The sequence below is a fragment of the Cornus florida genome, unplaced genomic scaffold (assembly GCF_030987335.1).
Source record: "Cornus florida cultivar Cherokee Brave unplaced genomic scaffold, ASM3098733v1 CherokeeBrave_3.0.0_Hap2_Chr04, whole genome shotgun sequence".
NCBI classification, from domain to species: domain Eukaryota; kingdom Viridiplantae; phylum Streptophyta; class Magnoliopsida; order Cornales; family Cornaceae; genus Cornus; species Cornus florida.
Window position 1 is genome coordinate 4,966,669 of NW_026775574.1, and position 10,879 is coordinate 4,977,547.

A 10,879-nucleotide genomic window follows, 5' to 3' on the forward strand; every position below is an offset into this window, starting at 1 on the left:
ATCGTGCTATTGTCTTTCAAATATTTCAAAATCAAAATCGTATGAGATTATATAAGAAAGAGAGAAACTTAATCGCACCAATTGTATTAGTGACTGATATCAATGACGGATTAAATAAGTTTTAAATTGATACATAATCATCTCTAGTATGAGTTCTTATAGTGTAGCTTTGCTAAGCCGTGTGTATTATTATCATTTGATCTAAAAGCAAGTATTTTTTTTCCCCTAAATACTCACGCACACTTTTACGAACATTCATTAGGAGTAAAGGTTATATTATCTAATTGCATCAACCACACAATTGTGTTGTACATGCCCTCGAAAGTACCATATATTGGAGGGGGTCATGATATGGACACACCTATATAGATATTTTTTTTCCTCCGTAAGAAACTCTCCTCCACGTGGACTTTAATCACCACTTTCAAGCTTTCACTTTGGGAGAGAGAAGAAAATTTACAAAACTTGATAGTAATTTACAAAGTAATGCCAGTATTATTATATACATAGTTTTATTAACTAGTTAGTGGTAGTGGATTGGCACTAGTCCCAGTTGGTCTTGGAATACCCAAGTACGTGGTCTTGGAATACCCAAGTACGTCGAATGTGATTTTTTACGGATATCGTGGATACGCGTTCGATACATTTTAAATATAGTTTTAAATTTCTAAATATCTAACACTCTTAAATATTTTGTGAGGGTTCTTTATTTAATCTTATAAATCAAAGGGGGTGATATCTAAATACAAGATACAGTAAAATTTTGAAAACCAAGCCTTTGTTACGGGTGTTTCTGAGTATCTGACGCTACTAAATACTTTGTCGGGGTTCTTTAGAATCCTTTAATCTTATAAATCAAAGGGGATGATATTTAAATACAAGATACAATAGAATCTTGAAAACCAAGCCTTTGTTATGAGTGTCTCGGCCTTTATTTATAGGCTCAGGCCCTTACATGAGTAGAGAAGTCCTTCGAGACTTCTCATACGGCATCACTGCATTAAATGTCCATTTTTTCAAAGGTATCGGTATGTCACGGGCTTAAAGTTTCAGAATCACTCTAGCTACTCCCGTGCGGCACCGAGACATTACTTTTACTCTCACAAGTACTTGGTCAGCCTAACTCCGATGCCCACCTTAGCCAACACACTCCGCTCATGTGCTTACTAGTGTTGTAGTGACCCTCGCCCTCTCTTCACTTGGCTTGTACACTCACACACACTTAGACACTTAAGTTGAAAAGGAAAGAACACTTCTATTACTTCAAAGCTCTCAAGACTCACTTTAGAACTTGTTGCCTACAAAATGAAGTCCCACTCTTAGTTATAGGCATCCCCATTCCTAATGGACAACTAGGATGCATTCTAACCAATGGTGGAGATCGATTCTCTAAAAAAAATTTCCACATTCTTTACACTTGCATATATATTTACAAGTATGTACAACATTCTACAACTCTCCATACTACTCCACACAATTATAGAGAACTCTAGAACCTTTTACACACTTCTACAATATACTACACATTTCTACACATATTTAGAATCTTCCACACAACTCTAGAAACTCCGGAAGACTCTAGAAACTCCCATGCTATGCATTCGCTATGCAGCGTCCTACTCAGCACCTGCGTGGTACAACCTCCATAGGCGGGGCGTAACAGGTAGCTAAGACTCATTAATGTGATTAACAGTGCTTTAGTCGAGGTGCGTGGGCTCCTCGTTCTCTTGTTTGCCAAAGCGGCTAGTGCTCTTAGCAATACCTGACTCGAGTTGATTCTGGTGATGTAAGATGTGCCAAGTGGCTTCACGGGATTAATCCCTTACATACTTCATAACACATTTCTAACAAATTTGAACATTAAGATGGAAATTTTCCAACTATAATAGCATATATAATTGTTAAAAAAAGTTTTAAATTTATTATGTGATGGCTAGTTATAAGATAAACTTCTATGTTATATTAATGATTGCATTTAAATTAATAATATTGTTAAAAAATTAACCAAAAATTAATTTATATACACACATATTTATATATAAATAAAATTTATTAATTTTTTTATTACATTTTCCTGACATACCAGTATCTTATTTTCTTTTAGTATTCATATCACTTGTGCTTCCTAACCAATAACAAGTCATATTTCTAAGACGAGCTACCACTGGGATTTTCTTTTTGATAGGCACATCGTTGTGTTGCAATCATACAAGAATATTTAGGATCGTTTAGCACACGGTTTGTTTTAAGCATTTTGTTTTTGACTAAATTAGAAACAATATTTTTACTATAAAAGTGTTTAAAAAAAAAAAAAAGCAAAAGCAAGTTTAGAAACAATATTTTAGATATTTTGTTTTTAACTCATGTTACGCCATTATTATGATTTTGAACCACGAACAGTTGTCAAAATAAAAAAAAATAACTTTTTGATGTTTTGATTTTAGACCACTGTTCACGAAATGTTTTAACACTACGTAAAATAAAACAAGGCTGCACCAAACATATTTTTATTGCCAAAATTGACATTGTAACAACCCAAAAACAAAAGGCATGCAAAACAGGGCTTTAGGGCGCCAATGGAAAATGATTGTTGTATTTAGGTTTTGCTTCCTGCATTCCTCCTCAAACCATTTAAAATTAGAATCCAAAATCTTATTGGTGCAATTGAAGTTTACAAACCTTGAAAAGTTATTGAGTGCCAGGAGAAATGACATCTTATTTCAATTTGCTACCCAAAACCAGAAAAAATTAATAATAATAATAAAATAAAATAAAAATTGAATTCGCAAGGAAAAATAGGAACCATAGAGTGACTTCAGAAATGTATCCATTTTTATGTGCCTAAAGCTTCAATCTCATGATCAAACTTTGAACCAGGTAAATTCACATTACATTCTTCTCAGCTACAAATCCAACATTCTTTCATTGAATTAGCAAGTAGTAACATCAAATCCATGCAATAAAGCATGGAGACTATAGGACTTGAGATCACAGGAACCAGAGGCATTAGTGCCAAATTAGTATCTAAAATATCCTGAATTTTCAGGTGGAAACATGAACCGCAACACTTTGAATTTGGAAGGGGAAGAAAAATCTGATATTGTAATTTCTATATCCAAACATCCTCTGTTTCATCTGCAAAAATCCGAGAAAAATGTATTCCACAAACCATCATGATTCTTATATTTAATTATACCCACCGAAAATAATAATAATCAATAGAATTACAAGCTCAAAGCCACAAGCCTAGCTATAGTCCATAAGTTAGATCATCCCAACAGTTTTGGCTGCCTCCTGTAATACAAAAAACAAATTCAATACAGATGCAGATTCTTCTGAAATTTATTTCTTGAACACAAAAAAAAAATAATTCCTTTCATGCTTGTTTATAGAATAAAAAAAAAATGTAATCTAGAAAATTTTAGTCGTCTTCAAATAATAGAAAATTAGATTTGAGCATAACTCTCAAAAGTGGAATATTCATCACATATGTATCATGTTCAGATCACTACATCATCAAAAGTAGGAAGAAGTAAAAGCATGATGTGTGTGTCATGTGAATTTGCAAAATCTACGAGATCTAAAGTTAACAACAGTAGCATATTAGCAAAACTAACTAAAAATAAAAAAAGATTCTAAAGAATCTAAAACTCAAATTAAAGGCTCATTTGAATGGTTTGAGCTCACAAATTCTTCATATTCTCACACAATCATGCTTGTGGTTGCCATAAATTCACGTGAAGAACAAAAACTAGTGGTTAAAGACTGTTGCAACATAATACTAAACATAGGAATCTGCAGTAAACTAAAACCATTTGCACAATGAAGGTAGAAAAAACCAAGGTCAAGCTCGGAGCCATGTATTAAGAAACAAAATGTGATCTCCATATCCTTTTGATTCATCTTAATTAAACAAGGAAAAGTACAGTAAACAGTTGAACAAGTCCATTGACATGTCCGATTTTCCATCATTTCAATTATTAATTTAAGTAATTTTATTTTCCTGGTGTGTGCAACTTCGAAGCATGTGTTAAGCTAGGCTTACCTAGCCAATCAAAACTAAGAGGAATGCTTAAGACAATAGTGACAATCTATAGCACAGCTACAAAACTAATTCAAAACTAGAGAAAACAGGTTACAACCATCCTTCAGATAAAGCCTACACATTAGAGACTGTCTTTAACAACTATTAGCACATAAAGATTAAGTATAGTTCTTAAATGCCATATAAGCACAATAGCTTATTGGGTTAGTCTCACATCCAGTTGAGATTTCTCTCTACTATATTAGATCAATCTATGTATATATTTAATAGTTTTCTTGCTTACTTATCAGTGAAAAGTTAATTAACTGTCAAATTTAATTATATTCCAAGCCATATTAAACCAGTTAGATGTTAACCCTTAATAAAAAAATATTCATTTTCTCTTTGTAAACAACCAATTTGACCTGGAAAATGTTCTCACTTATAAGTACTGGTCAAGGTTCCTATAATGTTAAGTCCATTATTGTGACCTTCCTAGCAGCCTCCTTATTTTTCAAATTTTAACAATTTTTAAATAAAGTTGCTGTTCTTCACTGGTCTTTGTGTATATTTCATTTCTTTTATCAAAATACAAACATACATAAATCTTAAGCTTGCCCATGCTTTCGACTTTCTCCTGAGATGAATGCAAATCTTTGCTGTGAAACCCTGAATGCTATTCACATCAAAATCATAATCTTATTTTTTTTTTGATAAATAAAAAAATATTTTCATATAATCATAATCTTATAATCTTATGATTATATGATAATCTTATAATCTTATAATATTTTTTTTTTGATCAAAGTCATAATCTTATAATCTTCATGTTTTAGGCTACGACCTTACACCAGAAAACATTGCACTGAATTTACTAATTACAATGAACTAGAGTCAATAGTATGCGATTCAAAATAACTACTTTCGATATTTAGGGTTAATTAGTTGTATCTCATGTCACAAACGAATATCAAATAAATTAAAAACAAAATTCTATAGGACAATTATTAGGTCAACTAAATTGTATGGAGCAGTGTGTTGGGCACGAAAAAAGAAACAAGAACATGTTAATGTAGCAGAAATGAGGATGCTACAATGGATAATTGGAGACTTCGGAGTGACTAGAAGAGACAAGATTAGTAATAAACAAGTTAGGAAAAAACTAGGAATAACGAATATTGATGATAAAATTAGAGAAAGTAGACTTAGATGGTAGGATAATATGCAATGTAGATTTGAAGATGCACCAAGAGTTGTTTGCCTAGAAGGTAAGGGACAAAAAGGCTGACCAAAAGTTACATGGGGTAAAGAAATTAATATGATTTCAAAAAATTAAATACTAGAAAAAACATGATTTATAATAGGAAAGAATGAAAAAAGAAAATTGACGTGGCTGGCCAATCTATATGGGAGAAAGGCGAGGATGAAGATGATGATGATGATGAATGAAGCTGGGTAGAGGCCGGGCCAATTAAATTTGACAGTTCCCCAAATATTCTTCCCTTTTTAGTTTTAGATCAGACTAATCAGTTAATAAAATAATAACCAAGAAGAAACGATTTTTCCAAACAAGTCCATTTCTTTGAAGACAATGATGCAATCAGTTGTTTCATATATCTTTTAAAGCAAAATATAATAGCCTTCACCATGGCAATAAATTGGGTGAAGTCTAATCTGCTTGACCTTGGAGTGCCCGACTCTTGGCTTTTGCACCTCTAAGTCAAGAATCAAGCTGCCCTTCCAATCTAAACTAACCTCAATTTTCACAAACACTAAAAATTACCAAGATTCAGAATCATCTTGTTTAGGAAAAGTGAAGTCAATAACAAAAGTAGCAATCAGCAAAACAGAAGCAAAGCATGGATCAAGAAAACAAAACAAAGAACCTAGCTAGGTCTACCACATCACTACTCAACAATTTGAGCAAGATGAAGTTTTCCAGAAGAAACTAGAAAAACTCACACTAAGACAGAATAATTTGCTCCATTAAAATACCTGCTTATCTTAACGAACAAGCAAGACAGAGAGATCGCTAGTGGTAGCAGCAGAAAAACATGCCTGGAGCATCTCCTTCACAACAGACACAATTCTGACCCTCTCAACTACAGATGCAACACTATAGTTTGTAACCACTGTCCACCACAAACAGCCTTTAGGATCTTGTAATTACAGTAAACAATTAAACAAAATACACGAGCAAGCAAAAGAACAAAAGATTATTACATCTTGAACATTAAAATGCAATATTTCAAGTATATTATCATGGTGTTATTGTTAAACAAAATGTAATAAGACTTTAAATACTAGAACTTTACTACGTATTAAAGAAGAACTGAGATAACAAGGGAACTAGTGCAGATCAAACAGTAAATACTCATAAACCATTCAAAAATCATAAGTAATAACAAAAAACCATAAAATAGAATTAGCACAAAAAAGAAAGATGTTACCTTAGGTAGCAGCAGAGGACAAGTTGAGATCTAAGCTGGACAAGTAAGGGAAGGGGAGGAACAGCAAGAAATCATCGGTATGGGAGGTATTGGAAAGGATTTCTGTGCCCACCCAAACAAACAAGTTTTCCTTTCCAATCATCCCACACCCACAATTTCCTGCAGATCTATCTCCCTTTCCCACTTACTCCTTTCTCTCCACATAAACATCTCCCTCTCTCTCTCTCTCTCTCTCTATTACACACACATATATACACAGATGAATCAAACAAATAAACAGCAAAAAAATCGTAAATAAGATAAATAATTGTAAATCACAGTAAATACTTTTCCTTTAGCATCTTGCAATTACAGTAAATAACTAAAATTAACTACACAAACAGAAATATCGCTCGATCTCTTGAGCATCACCTTCAAAACAGACACAATTCTAACCCTTGTCAACTAAAAATACAACACTACTGTTTGAAATCATTATCCATCACAAACAACCTTTAGGATCTTGTAATTTCAGTAAATAATTAAACAAAATAGACAAGCAAGCAAAAGAACACAAGATTGCATCTTTAACATTAAAATGATTTATTTCTGGTGTTATAGTTAAACAAATTGTAGTAAGGGTTTAAATACTTGAAATTTCTGAGAGAAGAACTGAGATAACAAGGGAACTAGTGCAGTCATTAAAGATCTGTGATTTTATTACACTAAAGCTAAGTCATGTGAAATTGCAGATCAAACACTAAAAATATTCATAAACCATTCAAAAATCATTAGTAATACTCCAATAAACCCTAAAATATAATTAGCACAAAGAATAAAGATGTTATATTTGGTAGCAGCAGAGGACAAGTTGAGATCTAAGCAGGACAAGTAAGGGAAAGGGAGGAACGGCAAGAAATCATAGGAATGGGGGGTGTTGGAAAGGATTTCTGTGCTCACCCAAACAAACAAGTTTTCCTTTCCAATCACCCCCATACCCACAATTTCTTGCAGATCTATCTCCCTTTCCCACTTACTCCTTTCTCTCCACTCCACTTACACACCTCCCTCACTCCCTCGATTACACACATATATACACACATATATACGCAGATGAATGCTGTCAAAAGTGAGGAGTACCGAAGCTTCGCATTGTCAAAAGAGCCATAAGACAAGGTCTAGTGGGAGTCGAGCCACATGAATGATGATTGTCCGGCCCGCTCTTCCGTCTAAAGTTGGGCCCAAACACATGGTAGGCCCAACTCTTGGATTGAAGAGTTTGGAATTAGATGCCCAAAAAAACAAAGCCCATGCAACGTAACAATTAAATCTCATATTTCAATTAAAGAAAGAAAAAAAAAAAATGTCTAGCACAATGAAACGTACAACAAATGTGTCTCTATAGTTTTACATCTCTCTCACAAAGCCCATGCAACGTAACAATTAAATCTCATATTTCACTGAAAAAAAAAAAAAAAAAAAAAAAAAAAAAAAAAGAAGGAAAAAGGTCTAGCACAATGAAAACGTACAACAAATGTGTCTCTATTGTTTTACATCTCTCTGACATATACATCTTCGGATCCGGCCCACCAACTGATATTATTACCGTCATCATCATATTGAATTCATTCTTTTATATACTACTACCACTACATTATTATTGTGAGGATTATAAACATTTCCATTCCATTGAAATTATAAGTCTGTCTCATCTTCCAAGTTATTTTCATTGCATATTGACAGGCTTGGGTTTGAGTGGGCTCCTCCTGAGGCTGAGCCTCTCCTCGTCAGTGAGGGCATGGCGGAAGTGGCAGCGGTGGCCGTAAGGGCAGTGGTCACCGGCAAGGACCATGCGGCAGACCTCAGTTTTGTAGCGAGGGTGGCGGAGCACAGGGCGGAGCTCTGCAATGCCATGAGCGAATTGACATTGTTCCCCGTAAGGGCACGCGCCGGTCTCTTGCCATTTGTTGCACAGCTCAGTCTTGAACATGCCTTGGTTGTACACCTCCAATTCAACCTGTTGTTGCTCCTCTTTCCTGTTCCCTCCTCCACGTACATACACCTTTTGCTGCATTTTCTCATCATCCAAACAAAGCTTCTTAGCATGTCAACCCACAAGCCAAGACAATCAAATAACCAGAGTTAAAGACAATTAATTGGTACTCTAAATATAATATACATACATATATGGAAGAATCCCTTATGTTTAAACCTGCTTTCTAGACAACGTTTTCTTGAAAGTTTAAGCAAATTTATACTAGTGTGTTCGGTTGTGTGAAATTCTAAAGCTTCAATTTTATGCAATCGAACACACCCTAATTATATTTTGTTCTTCTATTTGACTTGAATACTCGAGAGTTTGTACCATCTAGACTAGTATTAATTAATTCACACTAATAGTTTACGTTATCAACATTAACACATGAACATATGGGATTCATTTTATGCTTTTATGTCACTTATTTTCGTGTGAATTTCTCGATATGTATATAGTGTCTACCAACTTGAGATACAAATTAATTCTTCCTCCTAACTCAATTTTAAGAATTTTAAAATAATAAGAGTGTAATATTTCACGTACCGAGTTATAATACAAGTAAAACGTGTTTGACTAAAATAATAAGAGTGATGTCATCATCTCATACTCGTATAAAACAGTCCAATGCATCGATCCAACTTTCGAACTTAAATCATATGTAATACAGATATAAGAATTTCTCCGCAATTGTTGAATTTCACAAAGTGGACATGAACTCTGCAGGAGTTGTATTTTCATCAGTGTAAAAGAAAGTCCTACTGTACCAGCGCATGGTATATTCACTCACATGACCTATAGATATTGTAGCAGTATATATTATCTACAGATGAAAATTGCATCGCAAATCACACAACTCTAACTCAAATGTCACTATTGAAATTCAAGTACATAAATGAGAAATGGTCCAACACTTCTAAATTAATTATATATGTAGACAAAACCCTAATTTAATATGTCTCCTTTCAACCATAAATTCTATACCTTTTAACATAACCAGTGCATCAAAATTAATCACGGGTTCAATCAAAATAATAATAATAATAATAATAAATACTGATTAATAAATAAAGAATGGCATTTTGGTAAACTAATAGAAGTTAAGGGTCAAACCGTTCCAGTGAAGGGATGAGGGGTTTTGATCCGGTTCGGTCGTCGAACCCGACCTCCATTGCTCCCACCGGCTTGGTCATTGGGCCGGACCGAAATACTCTTGGGCAGCGAAACCCGGTCCGAGACCTTCCCCTCGAACCGGTCGTTCTCAATCACACTCGTCGGACTCTCGACGGAAACCTCCTCCCAAGCTCCACTCTCATTCCCCGCCGCCGCAGCCGCCGTCTCTCCAATACACATCTGACGAAACTGATCATTCACGAACGAAGACGCCGACGACGACGTGTAGTGATCAGAGCGGTTATTGACCGAAGCTCGGATCAGGAGAGCTAAACGCTTGTTGAGATTGATGTTGGAGACTCGGAGATTCATGTTGTCTTGACGCAGAGCTTCGGCTTCTTTGGCGGCGTTGCGGAGGTGAGAGAGACAGAGGTTATGGCGGTCGACGAGGTCTTGGTGCTCCAATAGAAAGCGAGAGTAGGAGGCGTTTTCGAGCGATTGCATGAAATCGACACCGATTGGGCTGTTGCCGGTGTCTTCGTCGGTGGAGCAATCGGAGGGAGTGAGCGAGAAGAAGGAGGTTTGCGGCTGGAAGACGGAGGAGTACAGTGACGTGTAACCGTCGAAGCCGTCTGATTGATCGAAATCGATGATTCCGCCATTGGAGGTTGAGATTTCTCTCTGCATTTCCGCAAATCTTGTTCCTGAAACAGAGTAACGAAAACCAGAGCAACTCAATCTTGTCAATATATGATTGCAATTCTTGATTTAAATTGTGAAATTCATGGATCAAATTACAGACATGAATGTATATAATCAAAGAATGAGAGAAAAAAGATGATTAATTGAGAGTAAATTAGGAGGATTGATCACCTGAGTTAAAGAAAGTGTTGTTCGTAGTCTCACGTAGTCTAGGTGTTTTTTAGAGAGAGAAACAAGTCTGAGCGATGGAGGTCGAGAGTGGTTTTATAGGGGAAGCTAGTGACAGAAAAGGAGGGAACATGCTTCTTGCAACTGAACGAATCTGAAACCGTTAATGTATTTGTAAGTTGTAACAGAACGTAACAGAACGTAGCTTACGAGATCTCAATTACAGTTTACTTACGATGATGTGAATTTACTCCAAACTGCCCTCACTCAAGTGCAATGCCCGACTCATCTCCAAGGGTGTTCCAGTCATTTCAGATTGACTAACTCTTTTTCATCTTATTTTGTCTTTTTCTTTTTCTTTTCAGGTTTACCAAATTATTACAGCTCTAAGTATTAGACAGATGAGCT

General features: G+C 35.1%; 1 protein-coding gene across 4 annotated transcripts; it reads right to left on the minus strand.

Moving 5' to 3' along the window:
- Positions 1 to 2,491: 2,491 nt before the first annotated feature.
- LOC132302574 (zinc finger CCCH domain-containing protein 15-like) lies at positions 2,492 to 10,603 on the minus strand. 4 transcript variants are annotated; one of them, XR_009480861.1, is made up of 4 exons: positions 10,475 to 10,603; positions 9,602 to 10,305; positions 6,475 to 8,521; positions 2,492 to 3,294 (listed from the first exon to the last, which is right to left on the minus strand). XR_009480861.1 is itself a non-coding variant. In XM_059799474.1 (3 exons), the coding sequence occupies exons 2-3, from the start codon at positions 10,286 to 10,288 to the stop codon at positions 8,180 to 8,182; spliced, it is 1,029 nt and encodes a 342-aa protein (XP_059655457.1). In that variant the 5' UTR covers positions 10,289 to 10,305; positions 10,475 to 10,603; the 3' UTR covers positions 2,492 to 8,179. The 4 variants fall into 4 exon arrangements, 1 of the variants encoding a protein (XP_059655457.1); XR_009480860.1 differs by having other exon boundaries at positions 2,492 to 6,156; XR_009480859.1 differs by having other exon boundaries at positions 6,020 to 8,521.
- Between the last annotated feature and the right edge of the window lie 276 nt (positions 10,604 to 10,879).

Excerpts from the sequence above, each read along its gene's own strand:
- LOC132302574 (XM_059799474.1), bottom strand. The coding sequence starts at position 10,288 with ATGCAGAGAGAAATCTCAACCTCCAATGGCGGAATCATCGATTTCGAT. Across the intron at positions 8,522-9,601 it reads CTCATCCCTTCACTGGAACG|CAAAAGGTGTATGTACGTGG; the intron begins GTTTGACCCTTA and ends GAGAAAATGCAG.